The sequence below is a fragment of the Mustela putorius genome, unplaced genomic scaffold (genome assembly GCF_011764305.1).
Source record: "Mustela putorius furo isolate JIRA1106 unplaced genomic scaffold, ASM1176430v1.1 tig00000179_pilon_pilon_pilon, whole genome shotgun sequence".
NCBI classification, from domain to species: domain Eukaryota; kingdom Metazoa; phylum Chordata; class Mammalia; order Carnivora; family Mustelidae; genus Mustela; species Mustela putorius.
This window is the reverse complement of record NW_025421305.1, coordinates 14,625,757-14,644,457: the sequence shown is the minus strand read 5'-3', so window position 1 is coordinate 14,644,457 and position 18,701 is coordinate 14,625,757. Positions and strand designations below refer to the sequence as shown.

At 40.8% G+C, this 18,701-nt stretch overlaps 2 protein-coding genes and 1 long non-coding RNA gene across 11 annotated transcripts in view; 1 reads left to right on the top strand and 2 right to left on the bottom strand.

The window, feature by feature from the left end:
* RCBTB2 (RCC1 and BTB domain containing protein 2) overlaps window positions 1–9,656 on the top strand; it is a 50,301-nt gene extending 40,645 nt beyond the window's left edge. For 7 of the 8 annotated variants that reach the window (XM_004759175.3, XM_004759171.3, XM_045076674.1 and 4 more), the window contains 3 exons: window positions 1,223–1,362; window positions 6,128–6,258; window positions 8,336–9,656. In XM_004759175.3, coding sequence (XP_004759232.1) covers window positions 1,223–1,362; window positions 6,128–6,258; window positions 8,336–8,476 — 412 coding nt within the window. In that variant the 3' untranslated portion in view covers window positions 8,477–9,656. Of the gene's footprint in view, window positions 1–1,222; window positions 1,363–6,127; window positions 6,259–8,335 lie in introns of those variants that run through there. The other variant, XR_006605733.1, reaches the window with a different exon arrangement.
* On the bottom strand, window positions 7,472–9,977 carry LOC123391112. Its single transcript, XR_006605734.1, has 2 exons — window positions 8,588–9,977; window positions 7,472–8,483 (listed from the first exon to the last, which is right to left on the bottom strand). It is a non-coding gene; the product is annotated as an uncharacterized LOC123391112 (long non-coding RNA).
* A 4,389-nt stretch (window positions 9,978–14,366) lies between these two features.
* RB1 (RB transcriptional corepressor 1) overlaps window positions 14,367–18,701 on the bottom strand; it is a 161,530-nt gene continuing 157,195 nt past the window's right edge. For both annotated transcript variants that reach the window (XM_013059804.2, XM_045076673.1), the window contains one exon: window positions 14,367–16,250. In XM_013059804.2, coding sequence (XP_012915258.2) covers window positions 16,177–16,250 — 74 coding nt within the window. In that variant the 3' untranslated portion in view covers window positions 14,367–16,176. The remainder of the gene's footprint in view (window positions 16,251–18,701) is intronic.

Here is an 18,701-nt window from a genome sequence, read left to right as displayed (position 1 = left end):
TCAGTCATTTACATCAGTTAGTATTTTCTAGAAGTTTATGTTAATGGAATTCGGCAGTGTGTAATCTTTGGTGCCCAACTTCTTTCTCTTAGCATAATGATTTAAAAATCATTATGTTGTCGTGTGCCAGATATTTAAATCCTGCTACGATGAGTCACAAACAGCAAGGCATTTTTAGTCTCAGGTTCACCTCTTAGTTAGGGCAGGCCGTACAGCATTTGTACACTCTCACCACAGCTCATGCATGGAAAATGTGGGGGCTCTTGGTTTGCTAGGGCTGCTATATCAGAGGGCCCCACATCGAATGACTCCAACAACAGAAATGTATTCTCCCCTGTTCTGCAGACAGAAGTCCAAGATCCAGGTGTTGGCAGGGTGCGTTTCTCCTAAGGGAGACTTCACGCCTTTGGTGGTTTGCTGGCAGTCTTCAGCATTCCCTGACTTAGGGCAGGATCACCCTAGTCTTTCCATGGGGCTCTCCCTATGTGCATGTCTGTGTCCAAATTACCTGTTTTTATAAGGACACCAGTCACATTGGATTAGGGCTCACCCTAACGACCTCATTTTAACTTAATGAGCTCTGTACAGGTGCTTTCTCCAAATATTGTTATATTCTAAGGTTAGGGCATCAACCTCTGAATCTGGGGGGATACAATTCAACAGAGAAGAGGAGGTAAAGAAACAAAATTACTCAGTGTTCATGAAATTAACCCCACCTGATTTCCATAAATGCTGCTCATCAGCTGTGGTGCAGGACCTCAGCCTGGGAGTCCAGCCTTGTGTTTGCCTCATGGAGGTCAGTCCTGGAAGTTCCACTTGTTCCAAAACATGGACCAGAGATGGCCAAGGACAGGACCCCAGCTGCAAGAGAGGCTGGGGAAAGTGGTCGTAGAAGAAAGGAAGAATGGATCTGTGTGTATGTGGGGGGCGGGGGGAACAAGGCAACTAGCAGGCTCTCTGCCTCGGGGGATCTGCACCTGCAGTCTTGTCCCACAAGTACTGGTGAGTGAGCTTCCTGGCCAGCAAAGGAAGCAAGGGACCAGGACAGGGACACGAAGGTGTGCAACGGGAAGCGAATCCGGGAAGCGAATCTGGCACCGTGCTGCATTTTCCCTTTGTTTTTGTCGGTTTCCCCTTGTGAACCCTACAAGGACGTGTCTCTCCCTGGGGGTGTCTGCTCTCCCTAGAAGTGAGGGCTCCACGTGCTTCTCTCTTCCTTTAGGTGTGAGCATTTTCGTTCTTCACTGGAAGACAATGAGGATGATATCGTAGAAATGAGTGAATTTTCGTACCCTGTTTACCGAGCCTTCCTGGAATACCTGTACACAGACAGCATCAGCCTTTCGCCTGAGGAGGCAGTAGGTAACAGCTACCAGACTTTTCCAGATCGGGGCAACATGCTGAGTAACTGGCAAGGCGGAAGTGGCCGTGAGGGCAACCACAGACAGAGTTCTCTTGCTGGGTATTAGACCCAAACTCTTTTCCTTTGTTATTGCTTCATACAAAGGGTGACTTTGTAGCTGTCACATGGCCAGCCCTATAAACAAGATAAAATGCGCAGTAACAGGAAGCCCTACTGGTCTCCACAGCCAGGAATTTCCCTCCACATGGCTCTGGTACGGAGCATTGTGGGCATTCTGGGGCCTTCTGTCCTGAAGCTGGTGTGTGGTGTTCACCACAGCCCAGGTGGGACGGTAAAAGAGCAATACAGCTCATCAAACCGGCACAGAGTGAAAAGCATCCTACATCTCAGTTTACAGCCGTCGGCAGTATTGTTGTCCAGAGGCACAGAGAATTAAAAGAATTACTTCCATAAGAAACTAAAGAAAAGAATTCAGTTCCCAAATTTTAAAATATTCATTCCACGTGTATACATCCAATACCATTACCAGATCAGCATTTAATTTTCCTTCCTTTTTTCCGCAAATGCTTTAGTGCCCGTGCCCAGTATGTGCCACAGCTCTGGCCCTACCCTGGGGAGCTGCTGTTTGGGTGAATACATGTCCTGAACAAGTCGATCCAGGTGGTCAGTTAGGACGGCCGGGAAGGCCTCTGTGAGGAAGTGTGTGCTGCAGAGAGCTGGGGGAAGCAAAAGCAAGTGAGCAGTACCCAAGGGAAGAGCCTTCTAACCCTGAGAAGCAGTGAGGGCAGCGGTTTGAGACAGGAACAGATTTAGCCTGTGGAGGAAGAGGAAGAAGGCCGGGGTGGGTGTCGTGAAGTCGCACTTGCTGTAGTAAGTATTAGGTCAGGCAGCAGGATGTGGGCAAGAACATGCTAGCTCTTGCAGGCCATGGTGAAGAGCTTTTTTTATTCTTGGTATGTTGAAAAGCCTTGGGAGGTTTTGAGCATGAGGCTTTCATTATTTAGTATTTAACAGCAATATTTAAAAAAAAAAAAAGTTTAAACAGGACAGTTTCTTTCACACAGGGAGACAGTGCAGGGCATCCCTAGGTGTGGCTTCTAGCTCAGGGTCCAAGATTGCCTTTGCATTACCTGGAGCCAGATGGCGGGCCCATGAGGAAGGGGCAACGAGCAAATCCCAGTGTCTCATAAGAAAAAGTCCTGGAAGTTCCACTTGTTCCAAAACATGGACCAGAGATGGCCAAGGACAGGACCCCAGCTGCAAGAGAGGCTGGGGAAAGTGGTCGTAGAAGAAAGGAAGAATGGATCTGTGTGTATGTGGGGGGCGGGGGGAACAAGGCAACTAGCAGCATCTACAATAGGAGCAGTATGATTTTATTTTTTTATTCCAATTTTTAAATTTGAATTCTAGTTAGTTAACATATATGGTAAGATTGGTTTCGGGTGTCGAATTTAGTGATTCCTCGCTTAGGTTTAACACTCAGTGCCCATCACAACGTATGTCCTTCTTAATGGCCATCACCCACTTAGACCATCTCCTCACCCACCTCCCCTCCAGCGACCCTCGGTTTGTTCTCTATAGTTAAGAGTCTGTTTTTTGGTGATGGCTGGGTGGCTCAGTCCGTTAACGTCTGCCTTCGGCTCAGGTAATGATCCCAGAATCTTGGGATCGCGTCCTGCATCAGGCTCCTTGCTCACTGGGGAACCTGCTTCTTCCTCTGCCTGCACCTCCCGCTGCTTATGTTCTTTGTTTCTCTGTCTCTCTCTCTCAAGTAAATAAATAAAATCTTTGATTTAATTTAAGAGGGAGCAGGGGGAGGGACAGAGGGTGAGGGAGAGAGAGAGACTCCTCACCGAGCACAGAGCCCGACACAGTGCTCAATCCCAGGACCCTGAGATCAAGACAAAGCCAAAATCAGGAGTTGCCACTTAACCTGCTGAGCCACCCAGGCACTCCTATAGTTAAGAGTCTCTTACGATTTGCTTCCCTCTTCTTTTTTTACCCCTTCCTATGTGTTTCTGTTTTGTTTCTTAAATTCCACATCAGAGTGAAATCATAGGTATTTGTTTTTCTCTGACTTATTTCGCTTAGCATAACAAACTCTAGCTCTGTGATTTGGGCTCTGTCCATAGTTTGTTGGTAATGCTGCTGTAAACATTAGGGTGTATGTACCCCTTCAAATCTGTATTTCTCTGTACTTGGGTAAATACCTAGTAGTGGAATTGCTGGATCAGAAGGTAGTTCTATTTTTAACTTTTTGAGGAACCTCCATACTGTTTTCCACGGTGGCTGCCCCAGTTTGCATTCCCACCAGTAGTGCAAGAGGGTTCCCCTTTCTCCACATCCCCACCAACATGTTGTTACCTATGTTGTTAATTTTAGCCATTCTGACAAGTGTGAGGTGGTATCTCATTATGGTTCTGATTTGCATTTCCATGATGCTGAGGAATATTGAGCATCTTTTCATGTGCTTGTTAAAAGACCAATACTTATGATGGCTTAGGTGCAAGGTGACTATGGTTAGGGTGGTGTAGCAATGGAGGTGTTGAGAAGAGATAAAATTCTGGTTATATTTTAAAGATGAAGCTGATGGGATTTGCTCACGGAAGGCATGTAGGGTGTGAGGAAAAGAGAGAAAGATCACTGCTCTAAGGTATTTGGCCTGAGTAGCTGGGCTAATGGAATTCATCATTTACTAATATGAGGAAGATGGAAAGTGACAGGTTTTGCCCTTGAGTTTGAAAAGGTCAAAGGAGTTTGAGTTGCTTCTTAGACATGTGCACAGCAGTTACTTTAGAGGCCCACTCCCAGCATTTGCAGGGCCCTGGGTGAGAGTCCAGATAAAGGCCCTTGTACATTTGTCTAAAAATTCAGAGTTATATCTTTCAGATGAAATATGTTCAATCCTTGTACTTGGAAAAATATACCTTCATTGAGTTTTAGTTGGAATTTAGAATTTTAGGACTCCTTAGAGTTCCTTATGGGAATACACAGGAAGGACAGATCCAGGCCTCCAGCTTGCCACCTGCCATCTTTCTTTACCCACCACCAGCTACAACCTCCAAGTGAGAACATGGAGGCATTGCAAGGCGGGTGTGGGCCTCCCAGCGGGCACGTACAAGCTCCCTCCACCCCCATCCTGGGCTACCCTTGGGCTGGGCATCTGCACTGGTGGCATGGTCTGGAGGGGAGGAAATATCCACCTCTGTGGCCTCGGGGCCAGTTAGGTAGGGAATTCCAGAGTTCCTGATAACCTAAGCGAGGTCTAGGAGTGGATGCCTGGCTCCCTGGCCACTGTGGGGAGGATTGTACTGGGAAAAGGTGCAGATCCGGGCTGTCTTGAGTGGGGGCGCAGGGCAGGGTCTTCTCTGAGGGCAGCATTTTCGTGATTCTGAAGTTCAGGAGGCTGTGGGGCTATAGGTAGGAATTTGGGAGTTTTGGAGAACTGACCAAAAACAGTAAAGCCATCATAGCTCCCATGATTCCAAAAGATTTCAGTTCCTCCATGGGCACTTAGCACTTCTTCTGTAATTTTTTTTTTCTAAAGATTTTATTTATTTATTTGACAGAGAGAGATCACAAGTAGGCAGAGAGGCAGGCAGAGAGAGAAAGAGAGGAGGAAGCAGGCTCCCTGCTGAGCAGAGAGCCCGATGCGGGACTCCATCCCAGGACCCTGAGATCATGACCTGAGCCGAAGGCAGCGGCTTAACCCACTGAGCCACCCAGGCGCCCACTTCTTCTGTAATTTTGATAGTACTGGTCACATTACAACGAAAACAGGTTTCCAGCCCATTCCTCACACATACACACAACTCAGTAGCAGAGAGATGGAGAAACAGTTGATGTTGTCAGATTGATGAAATCCCAGATACTAGTAAAAAATGGTCTCATGGATTTAGAGAGCCATATCCTTGGCTTACATAGGTTTCCCATTCTACTGTGACTGATGTGAAAGTAGGCGACAGAGAGACTACAGAGAGAGACTGCAGCCGGCATCATCAGTATGTATGAAATGGTATTTTAAGCTGGGGGTCAGGAGGTTGGTGCTAGAGGTCACTGAGACTTGAACCCTGGGGCACTCAAACATTGGGAAGTTAGGGAGAATGGCCCAGCCAAGAGACCGAAGAGAAATAGGGAGAAGAAAAACACCAGCAAGTAACAGTGTTTCAAGAAGATGAGTGTCACCAACCACATGGAATTCTGTGTAAATGTTGAGTAAATGAAACTGGGGAACAGCCCCTTGGGTCTGGGTCCATGGAAGCATTTGTGGCATTGGGGCATGCAGGGGATGGGATTGTGCTAGAATGGCATGGGGGGAGAATGGGAAGTGAGAACGTGGAGGCAGCAAGAGAGAGCGTCTGTCAGGATTTGTAGAGAAATGGAGACTGATGGGAGGCACACATGTAACCAGGAAAGGTTTCTCTTTTTTCTTTTGTAAAATTGGGCACTGTTTCAGCATGTGTATGTGCTCAGGGAAGTGACCCAGGAGGACAAGTCACGATGCAGGGAGAAGGACATTCCTAGCAGCCTTTCTAGGAAAAACATTTAAGCCATTTTCACTGTGCTCCAGCTTTTCCATTGCTACTTGTTTGGGTATTGTATTTTCTCCGTTCGGCTGCGTTCCTGGTGGAGCCACTCTCAGGATGTAAGTCGGCATCTGTCTGTACCTACACAGCTCTTCCCCAAGGATTATATTCAAGTAAACTCTGAGTTTAAGCCGGATGCTTGAAATCACTCCCCCTAATAAACATCTCTTCCCACCAGGGTTGCTAGATTTGGCTACATTTTATAGAGAAAATCGTTTGAAAAAGCTCTGCCAGCAAACTATCAAGCAAGGAATCTGTGAGGAGAATGCCATCGCACTGCTTTCGGCTGCCGTGAAGTATGATGCTCAGGTCAGAAAAGCATGCTTTCAACTAGCTGACCTTCTGGGAAGATGTTATGTGTTTGGTCCATACATTAAATATAATCAACTCTGAGAGATCAAAGATTCAATGTAAACAAGTGAAGTAACCAGAAGTACCAGAAAAAGTGAACATTTATATATTGTTAGGGTAGCGCTCCCATAAAGGAAAGGATTGATAAATCTGATTTCAGGAAGAAAAAAAAAGTCTATACATCAAAAATATCACCAAAAAAAAAGAGAAAGTAAATGATACCCTGGGGAAAATATCTGCAACATGTCGTGACGAACGTTTACCATAGTTAATGCGTAGTTCTTGGAAAACAAAAAGAAAACATGAGCAGTTTGATGGAAGTGAATGGACCAAAGAACAAAATGGGTTTATAGATAAATGGAAAGTATAAGTGAAAATAAGGTATAATTTTTCACCTGTGCCACCGATAAACATATTCTTAGAGGTAATGCAGGCTCAGGAGGACTGGCGTTCTGCTGAATGGCCGCTGAAGTTGTGAACTGGGGTAGCCGTGTGAGGCGCGATCGGTACCAAATGTACTGAGAGTGAGCCTTAAGCGTTCAATTCTTTAAGGAATCCCCTTGTAGGAATTTATCATAGGGAAGTAATCATGGATTCGGATGGAGACTTAGCTTCAAAGATGTTTATTGCAGCACTGTTCATAATTTTAAAAAATTAGAAAAAGCCAATAGGAACAGTGGAAGATTGTTTCAACTGTAGAATGTTAATACTATAAAATTATACAGCTACTCCAATGTATCATTAATTAAAAAATGATGCCCCCCCTTTTTATAAATGCATAAGTAGCTGAATTTAAAAACACTGAGATTCATTATCTACATAGAAAAAAAAAGACCATCAAAGGTCATCTTTGAATGGTGGGATTATGGATGATTTTATTTCCTATCTTTGCTTGTTTTTTCTGAACTTTCTACAGTGCCTGTGTATTGTTTTGATAATAAAGAAAGGAAAGAAAACCTGTCTTAGAGCTAAATCTTTAGGAAGCAGGCCATACTTCTTGCAGTCGATTTCCTTTTGTTATAAGGATATCCTCTCCTTTGGTCAAAAAAACAGGAACATTTAGTGGTGGGCAGAAGAAAAGGTTATAACTTCTTTTCTGCTTATATAAATAAATAAGATTAAAGAAAATTTGGAAAATCTAAAAAGTATGAGGACGGAGATGACTCATCAGTCAGAGAATATTAACATTTTTATATAGCTCCTTCTGTTTTTCCCTGGGTCACATGGTGTAGATGGCTCTAAACACTGGATTTTTTTCAGTTAACATTTTACAAAATCTTAACCCACCTTGAAACCTTCACATTTTAAAGTGTAGTGAATGTCTTTCACCAACCTAATCACATATTGGACACTTCAAACCTGCAAAATGCTTCATGGCTAGGCAGTGTCTATACACAGTCTTTGCTCAAGTTTTTCAAAGTCATGGGGAGAATCCTGGGGGCTGGTGCGCTCTCTCAAGTGATGGGGCAGTGGGCAGTGTTTCCACCTGAACGAGGCTTCATTTTCAAGGCTTCTTCGTAGTCCCTATTTGTTACCTTCTGGCCCTCTCTGTTCTAGAAAGTAAGCTCCTTGAGGAATAGCAGGAACTTTGTTTCGCTCATAACCTTATGCCTAGCTCTGAGGATAGTGCCTAACACATAGGAGAAACTCTTTTCAGGTAGAAACATTTCAGATCCTATAGGGGAATATAAAAGTGGGGTATTTTAACAAATACTGAAAGTGGGATGAACAATGCAAATACTGTCACAAGAGAAAGGTACAGAATTCATACACATAGTTACCTGAGAAGAAAAAGATTCTTTGTGTGGGTTGGCATGAAGGAACTTGAATATTTTACCCCATGTAAAATTTTTGAAAGCATAGATTCACATTAGCTGTACAGTTTTAGAACTATTCTTTAGGTACAGCTGTACCAACATTTTTTCCTCTTGGCTCTCAAATCCTTTTCCTTCCTGTGTCTTAGGAATTTTCATGTGCTGTTGCATTGCATTGGGATATACAAATTTGTTAAAACATTTTTTGTTGTTATTCCTAGGATTTAGAAGAATTTTGCTTCAGGTTTTGCATAAACCATTTGACTGTAGTAACACAGACTTCGGGCTTTGCGGAAATGGACCATGATCTTCTCAAGAACTTCATCAGCAAGGCAAGCAGAGTTGGAGCCTTTAAAAATTGATCCCCACCTGCAAGAAAGAATTTTTAGCATTTCCATTTTTCCCTGCAACAGCCAGAGAATAACTTCTCCTTAATAGTATTTATGATGAGCTACACTTGACTGAATACTTACATTCTATCAAAAGGCGGCAGTGGTCAGTCTGCCCCATCAGCTGAAATCTGAAGTTGACGGCAGAAAGCATTCAGTGCTTTCTGATCAGATGTGACTAAGCTAAAGGAAAGAAAGAAAGAAAGAAAAAAACAACAACGGAAACATCTTATTTACCATTTCCTCTTTTGAGTCACTTAAGTTGGGACACTTTTGGTACATCGGTCTAACTATATGCTATTCTGGCCAAATTTCCATTCTTCCAAAGGCTGATATCACATAGAGAGCTTGACAAGGAATGCTGTCATACCACACGGTCAGCACCCAGCACGGCGCCCTGCATACTAAGTAGGCACTCAGTTAATTTCTTATAAATCTGAAGGATGCCTGAGAACAGCTTTATATGTGGGATACCGGATAAAGGAGTAACTTGCACAAAAACAAATTTTAAACAGCCTGTAACATCTGAGGGTCATGTTCTTCTGGTAACTGGTTCTGAGTCATCATGGCTAACATCGAACATTAACTAGAATTCACAAACAGCCTTGGCAATTTAATTGTCAAAGTCCCAAGGGCTAATTTTAATTTTCTTTTTACTCTGAGTCATTAATTTCTCATATGGGATTATTGAATATGAAGTACTGTCTCTGAATGAATGTTATTTCTGGGCTTATCTGCCTTACATAATTGCATTATGTCTTTTCCTTTTGTGTTAAGAGAGATTTGCTTATGTAAGTAAAAATGATTCTGTGTTTCTCTTATAGTTGACTTTTATGTCACTATAAAACAGTTCTCTTAACCTGGCACAAAAAAATTATAAAGTGCTAGCTGAAAAGGAACTCATATTTCATGGACAGCATTAACAAGAATGAGATAAATTTATACTTTTTAGATCAAAACAAGTTACCCAACTGCAAGAGAGAAACTGGAACAGGATGTAGGAAGTAGTGTCAGATCCCTCTAATATGTGTTTCACAATATGATATGTGTTTCTCAATATATTATGTAAAGAAAACTCTTTTGGAATTAGAAACCTTGTTCTGATGCTGAACTATTTGATAATAAAGTGCTTATTTGGAGATAATAAGACAAATATGTGTTTTTTTTTTTTAATTTTAGTCCCTAAGCAGCAGCAAAATTATATCAACCTGACCACTTAAGTTTACATAAATCCATTCAATAAAAGCTTATTTTTGGAAGCAGCTACTCAGATAAGGTATCATAGCAAAGCCCATCCTAAAACCTAGATGGCACATAAACAACATCATACTGTGCATGTTATTGAATGTGACTGTTCTTTATTGGTGAGGTCACTTTTTTGTTGTTTTTGTTTTTAAAGATTTTATTTATTTGAGAGAGAGCACATATGAACACACAAGCGGGCAGAGAGGCAGAGGGAGAGGGAGAAACAGACTCTCCGCTGAGCAGGGAGCCTGACCACATGGGGCTTGATCCCGGGACTCTGGGATCATGACCTGAGCCAAATGCAGACACTGAATGGACTGGGCCACCCAGGTACCCCAGAGAGGTCACTTTTGAATCCTTAGTTTCTTTTTATCTGTTTTTGCAGACCTTAGCTGTTAGAGGCAGAGTGGCCTAGAAGTCTCTAGTTGTCCAATCTGTTTTTGGAATTATATAGTCTTCAGCTATTTGTTTTTTAAAGCTGTATATACCATTTGTTTTCATTATTTGATAGAAGTGCTATTTTATCTATCAAAGAAACATCCAGACATGGGATTGGCCACAGCTATCGGCTTGGGCAATTGGACAGCTGCAGACTGCAGAGCTGACTCTCCCCACTCACCCTCCTGTGCCAGCTGCCAATGACTGATGCCTTTACATCCTCATAAGCGCTTCCAAAACCTCTTCCTTTCTTGTCTATTTTTGACAGGGTCTTCTGAAACTTCTTGATGCCTCTTTCTTTTATGAAATAATTTTATGTAAAAATTGGAACACTCAAGGCGCCTGGGTGACTCAGTTGGTTAAGCATCTGCCTTCAGCTGAGGTTGTCCTGCATTAGGCTCCCTGCTCGGGGTTAGGGGGCAGTCTGCTTCTCCCTCTTACTCTGCTCCTTACTCTGCTCGTGTTCTCTGTCTCTCTGTCAAATAAATAAATAAGATTTCAGAAAAAAAAAATTGAACACTCAAAGGGAACAGGTGCATTATTTAGGCATGAAAAATGGCCTGCTCTTTACAGAGTGCCACAGTGGGTCAAGGCTGTGCTCCCAGAGGACCAGTTCCTCAGAAGGGTTGCATGGACTTTTACCCAGATTTCCTAAGCTCTGCTATGTGAAAGCTTGCACTGTGATATCTCTCAGTTCTTCTTTATCTCAGTGTACAGCAGAACAATCAATGGAACATCTACAAAATATAGATTTAAGGATTGTAATTCAGTACATTTGAAAAGCTCCCCAAGTAATTCTGATGTTTAGCCAAGTATGAAAATCACCATTTAACCCTTAAAATCTGGGATTCCAAACAAGAAAGTGCTAAATAGGCCAGCTGAAAGATGGCAGTTGAGTCCTGTGGATATATCCCTGAAAAATACATTCCTTTTTCTCTGGTCTTTGAGGATAGGCTTGCCATCCACACTCCTAGGAAGGATCACAACACTTTCTAACAGATGAGTGTTTGTAGAGCCTCAGAAACCTTGCTGATCAGTTAGGGATATGTGAAGGAAAGGTATACTTTTAATAATGACACTGCACCAGAGATTAATGAATCCTTTACATAAATTCATCTTAGATTTTTGTATCCTTAAATTTTGTTTCCTCCTGCTCACACAAGGAAGTTCACAATCATTAAGTGCTTCTAGTATAATTCCTATGCAGTTTACACAAAGAAGGGTTAAGATTTTGTAAGAATACTGTTGTCTTGTTGGTAGAGGTTTATGAAGATAAACAAAACAACAAAACAACCTTTTAAAACAAAAGGTTCAGCTGAGACCTGAAGAAATTGCCAGTTATTCTGGACCAAACATGATTTTTACTTAGAAGCAGGATTCCTGACCAGTGATAATGAAACAATTATAAACTACATAGTCTTGTTTTGTTTTGGGTTTTTTTGGTCTATTTTATTAGCCCTCCCCATGCTATTATTACAACAGACAGGTTGGGAAAATTGCAAAGAAAAATGAAAAAATCATACCTGTTATTTTTAATTCAGTCTTTGCCAAGGCATAAAGACATAAACCATACTGATTTTCTCTCACTAAATTCCGTTGAAATCATGACATTTTCTGTTGAGGAAATAAGTGAGTTTGGTCTGTGGCATAAATTTAATTTTCATATTAAATTGTCATTACCTTATATGCCAAAGCTAGTATATAAGCATACTCCCAAAATAACAAATACAGAAAAAGATTTCCAAAAATACCCAGCTTCACATTAAAAGAGCTTGTTTTAATTCCATTCAGACATTATACACTGTTGCCAAGATATATTTATATGTAAGATGCTATACTCGTGGTACAAATTAGCTATTCCTAAAGGCAAGTTTTCCTGTTGTCCCGTAAAGTACATATTTAGTCCAAAGGAAAATTCTACTGAATGAATCATTACTAATGCCATGGACGCTAGCCCAAAAATGAGGAACAAAAATATGCTTTGACAGGCAAGTTTCTTTGAAATCATCCAGATGGTAATAGAACTAGGACATAGGTTTTTCTCCCCCATGTGCACCAGCAAACTATAATGAGAAGTAAATAAATAAATGAATTTGAATTTGTTCCTTTTATTGTAAAGAGCTATAACTGCTAGAATGTTACATCTCTGGGAGCGATTAATTTTCTATCATCCAGACTGAAAACCTCTAGTGTTATAAAGGCTTCTTGATTTCGCCTTGCCCTAAGAGATGCATTTCATGTAAGATTCCCATCCAACATAAATACAGTCTGCTGAGGTACGCTTGCTGCTTTTCCTGCTCTAGGTTCTTTGCCCTTCTTTCTTCAGGAACAAAGAGGCTGCTGTTCTGAGAGGAGAGAATTTCACTTTCCACACTGTTTTTGAGAACTCCTTGGTACCAGATACATCTCATTCTTTTTTTTTTTTTTTTTTTTTGGAGTTTAGTACATATGGTACATAAACCACATAATATGTAATACCTAGGTTAGATTCCCAAAATCAATGTATTAATATTTTTGTAGTCAAACAAGAATATTCCTACTGAGTGGGATAAAGGCTGTAAACAGTTCTATGTCATGATATGCTTTTGATATCACATGACTTTTATCACCAAACACACAGACTTGGGTTATTAAGCTTTTTAGATCTCAGAATTGCAAATAAAAGACAGCAGACGTGTGATATCTACATATATATGGGATGTCTGGGAGGAAAGGCCTTTAATATATAAACTTTGCATGAGATGAACAGAGATTCTTGCTTCCCCATTCCTTCTCCCACAACTGTCCATGTTTCTCTGACACCTTATGGTTCCTCAAGCACCCAGGCATGGTCCCACCTCTAGGCAACTGACTTTTCTGCTCTGTGGACTGTTTTCCCATCATTGAACAACATACTCCTGGCCTTTTCCAGGCTTTGTTCAAAGATCATTTCGGGGAGTCTTTCCCTGACCACCCTATTTTACATTCTTAAATTCCTTTCTGATCAGCACTCCCTATCCTTTTTGCTATGCTTTTCTGCACAGTGCTTAATACAATCAGACACACTATTATTTATTTATTCACTTGCTCCCATCCCTGAAACTACAATCATTTGGGAAGCTCCATAGAGATGGGGATCTTAGGTTTGTTTATTCATTGCTGTATCCCTCACACATAGTGCTGTGCCTGGAACACAGTAGGTACTCAGTACGTGACATATTAAAAGAGAAAAAGAATATGATTTGTTCCCATATACTTGGAAAAATATGCAAATTACATTCTTTTTTTTCTTTTGGATTACATATGGGCTTCTTCTAGATGCTAGAGCTCTAAGACCAACCAGATGGATGCTTCCCATCCGAGGAGGGAGACTGATGCAGGGATGAATAGACAGGCAACAGGCATGTTAAACAAGGCAATTTCTGATGGTGATAAATGCTGTTACATTTTTGAAGGAGAGTAACATGACCATACGGAGCAAGGGTTTTAGCTTGTGTGGTCAAGGCAGGCCTCTGAGCTGATAAGCTCTGAAAGGAAAGAACCACCTGTGCAAAATTCTCAGGGGAGAGCACTGCAGACAGAAGGAACAGCAAGTAGAAAAGCCTAAGGTAGGGAGAGTGTTGGTATTATGAGAGGGAAGGTCAGTGTGGCTAAGGCACAGTGAGCGGGAAGAAAGTAGCATGAGAGGAGGATGCAAAAGCGGAGAGAGGCCACTTCCCAGGCCATGAGAGGAAGTTTGAATACCGGAGTAGCAATGTGAATCAATTTATAATTTAAAGGGGTCATTTTTGCTCTTAAATTGAAAGGTAAAGTAGAAAGAGAGGGAACATGAAGACCAGTTAGACGTCTAAAATGGTGATCTCAACAAAAGCAGATAAATGGCTCTTAGGGTTTTGGCTTGACCAAGTAAGTGGCTGGTAAAATGGGGAAAGACTAGGGTAGAAACAAGGTACTTTTGTTCGATTTTGGTTTCTGTTTTGAGAATTCAGGGGGTGAGGGGAAGAGAGTGAGAATCAAGAGTTCTATTGGCTATGAGGGCTCTGACCTCCATGAAGAGGTCAGGCTGGAGAAATAAATTTGGGGATCATCAGCATATGAATCCAATTAAAGGTTAAGAATGGATAAGACACCAGGAGAGAACTCAGATATAGAAGAGAACATCAGGGCACTTGATACAAAGAATACGTCAGACCATTAAGACTCTTAGCAACTAATTTATTTTAAAATAGACAAACTATTAATTGTAGAAAATAGTAACATAGCAATTTTAAATGTACAGTTTTAACCAATACAAAAAAGCGATAAAGCAGTATCTGAAGCCTTACTTAAGAAATCTCAATACAAGATCTCTCAAGTTCCTACAATTCTGGCACTAACATGTGAACTTTCATTAGCAAAAGATCCAGAAATATGGTAGCCCTTGACCTAAAAGCTAATGGATTTTTATGATATTCATGCAAAAATTAATGAGGAAATGGGAGAAAGCTTCCTAGTGCCTTGTTATAACTGCCAAAAATAAGTTTGAAACTTAACTGAGCACAAAATAAAATTTCATTTTCTAACAAATAAGACCAGATTTCTTTTTAAAAAGAACTCTGAGTTTAGACAAAGTGATTTTCCTAAAAGCTAGCTGATGCTACCTTAAATATCACCTATTTTAAATTATACCATCTCTAAATAAGTTAATCACACAAGATAGTTTAAATACACCTTTAGGTGTTGGGGGAAAATGCCTATTTTTCTAACACAGCTGTTTTCATTTGAAGCTTTTGCACAAAACCAGATAGAAACATGAATACCTAACCCAAAGACCTTTGATTACTTGCAATTTTGGAGTAGAAATGATGTGGCTTTGAATATGCCAGTGTTAGACCATACTGACTTAAAAAGAAAAAAAAGATAAATAGACAATTGCCAGTTCAAAAGATACATGGAAGACATTTACAATTCCAGAGAAAATACCCCTTCCCAAATTTAGGAGGGCAGAATAATTGCTGAGATGCAATTAGACAAACCTCTAAGAAAGAAAAATTAAGGCTCCTATAGTTAACAGTCTGTTTGTGGAATAAAATTGTTTTATATCTTGATTCTTCAGGACCCAGAAACATTAGAAAGTGCACTTGGGATATACTGTCTTAGGGCCCTCTGTAGCAAAGCTCTAGCTGAACACTTGATTTTCCAAGTACTATATGGTTACTTCATAAATTCAGTGATCTGAATGGTATAGAAACCAAGAATACTATTAATAACCCTCATTTTTAAAGCATGAGTTGGATGAAGAAAAGGATCAATAAATTCTTACAAGTCCTGAGGTATGAAATCTGTATCAGTAGTATGACATCATTTGTTTATACTTTGTTTTCTGCTTGTGTTTAAAAACTAAAATTTAAAAAACAAGCACACAGTACATCAGATTCCATTAGTAAACTAAAATCTAATGTGTAAAAATTAGTGATTTTTTTTCTAGTTTCTAATATCTGTTTTAGCAGAAGAGCTCAGGATCATTTGGGTGAAGGGGGAGTAGTCAGCCAAATTGCATTTGGAAGACAAGACACATATTCTAAGGGCATTCATGTTAAATTAAAAAAAATATATAAATATAAATTAATAAAAATAATAGCAAACATCACATACATGCCACAAGAGAAGACAAAGTACTCAAACAGGCCCGGGTTGTTTGGCCCGCCACTCCCAGGGCATCCTCCCCATTTGTAGAGCACAGCAATTATACTTTGGAAACATCTGCTACAACTTTTTAAATGGCAGTATTTGCACAAGATTTTCAATCTTGTGCAATAACAAGTATATTCTACTATGACATTGCAAGCGGCTTAGGAATCCCCTGCACGCACACCCCGCGCAAGCGCGTGCGCACACTGGATTCCAGCAGAAGAGCTGAAGACAGGTATTCAATGCGGCCGTAAACAGAACCTGGGAGAGTCACACAGTGGGATCGGGGAGAGACCATGAGGCCAGAGGTGTACTCGGTGCCCACGGAGGTCATGGGACCCTCATTTTTCTTCCCTGTTTGAGGTATCCATGCTATCATTCATTTTTTGCTTCTGCATTCGTGTTCGGGTAGATGCTGGAAAGAGGATGAAGAGATGTTAATAGCACTGATGGTGCTACTAGGTAAGGTTGACAAAGGGTTGCCATAAATGTTATTCTCGTGCCAAATCGATGGAGTGCCAGGCCTGGCAAAGCAGTGGTTTCCAAATTTTTTATCATGTTAATTTTTTCCAAGCACGTACCACTAAATTTGTGTGTGTATATGCATTCCATTTATGTTTGTGTCTAAATTATAAAACACACATAACCCAAACAAATGTGAATAGATGAGCTAAAAATAGAGATTGTAATGTTTTCTCTCTGTACCAAAAGGTAGCCTCATACACTTCACGGTGCCCAACTTTGCAGACCACTTCTACAGAGATGCCGAGGTTGAGGGTGGCCCTGCAGCAGAGCAGAATGCTGGGCTGGCCCAGAACGATTGCTGAAGTGAGTGGTATTCTTCTCAACACAAGCAATTCCCTTGTGCTTAGAGATGCCTTGCAAAGACATCAGCTCATGGCTCATTTGATTTCGACATGAACATTTTAAAAGTACAGTATTAATTATAATATCGACAAAACCAGAAAAACCTCTTTTAAGTTATTTAAAAAAAATTTTTTTAAAGATTTTATTTGTTTATTTGACAGACAGAGATCACAAGTAGGCAGAGAGAGAGGAAGGGAAGCAGGCTCCTTGCTGAGCAGAGAGCCCAGCCCTATGCAGAGCTGGATCCCAGGACCCTGAGACCATGACTTGAGCCAAAGGCAGAGGCTTAACCCACTGAGCCACCCAGGCGCCCCAAGTTATTTAAAAATTCTTAACTTGATTTTAGTAGTGGGAAGAGGCTCTTCATTTCAAAGAAGCACAAATTCACACTTGGAAAGAAAGAAAAGACTAAGTCTTCCCCCTCTGAGAAATCTAGCACTGTGTGATGGTCTTTTCCAAATGTCATTCTTTGAAGAAAACTGAAGAATTCCTTAGCTCTAGGGGTTCAAACTCCTGCTGCTTCTTTCCAATTTGCAGCCGCATAAAGACCCTGAACTCCAGCCTGGCATCTGAAATTCACCACCTGGCAAAGTGCAACACTGGGAAATGGGCCCAACACAGCAACTAAACTCTCCTCTAAGAAAACATATCTTTACGGCTTTCTGCTCCTTTAAAAATGTGTATTTGTGAGCTTCAAAATGCTTCCAAATGTTCCTTTTCAAGGCCTCATTTTGGTCAAAAGCTTTTTGTCTGTTTTCATGTACTGAGCAGAAATGCCACCGACTAATTCACAGCTCAAACAGAAGTAGAGCAGTCAATGTAAAATCCAAAACAGAGATTTGTTTATAACCAAAACATTTAAACTCTTGGTATATTTAGTTTGATTGTTTTCTTCAAAAGAACATACATAAAAAGAGAGGGTTTTAAAAAATCAAAAGCATTCTTTTAAATACTTTATACATTTTTTAAAAAGATTTTATTTATTTATTTGACAGACAGAGATCACAAGTAGGCAAAGAGGCAGGCAGAGAGAGAAGAAGGGAAGCAGGCTCCCCGCTAACCAGAGAGCCCGATGTGGGGCTCGATCCCAGGACCCTGGGATCATGACCTGGGCTGAAGGCAGAGGCTTTAACCCACTGAGCCACCCAGGTGCCCCAATACTTTATACTTTAAATACTTCGTATTTACGGGCACATGTTTAGAGACGCCCCTGATTTTTAAAAGTCACGTTCAACTGGTATAGCTCTTACCGATAAGTCCTATAGCCTAGACTAAGAGTTTGAGTCCTCATTGTCTCCAAAAGACTTGTCTTCTTCCCAGTACAAGCTGTTCATACTGCCGATGGGTCTGGCAGCAGACGATCAACAAACGTCACACTCACTACCACAGCTCTGCCCCTGGGATAACCCGGGAGCAGTCCGTACGTGTTTGCTTCTTCTGAAAGTACTTTCCAACTATTCTACTTGGGTTAATCTTCTATAGACTTAGGGTAGCTTAGGATAGAATCCCATCCGCCTTAACATTCCAAATCTATGTCACTCTGCATAACTTGGAAAATGATCTGGCGCTCTTTATAAAAATTTTGATTTCTGGTAATGGAAAACTTTTGTTTGACATTGTTTTTAAAACTCACAAATTAGAGAAGTTCAATAATAGAATAAAAAGTTATTTTTCAAATGAGGAAGATGATGTTCCTATATGCTAATTTTATAAACCCTTTCCCTATATCTAACACTCTTAAAGAGCTTCTCATTATAGTTTTGCTCCCTTGAGGTATTTCTAACCATAGCCATTCATGCTGAAGATGTGGTTTCACTTCTTAGTATTCCTGCACTAAAGATTTTAGAAAAGGTAAAGATTTCATTTTGCATCACACATTTAATCCAAAAATGTCTGTGGGTAAATACTATATTCTTGATTGGATTACACTTTAAGTGCTAATTTAGGGAATTATATGTATTTATTCCTTCAAAACACGAAAAGGTTTTTTGTGATACAA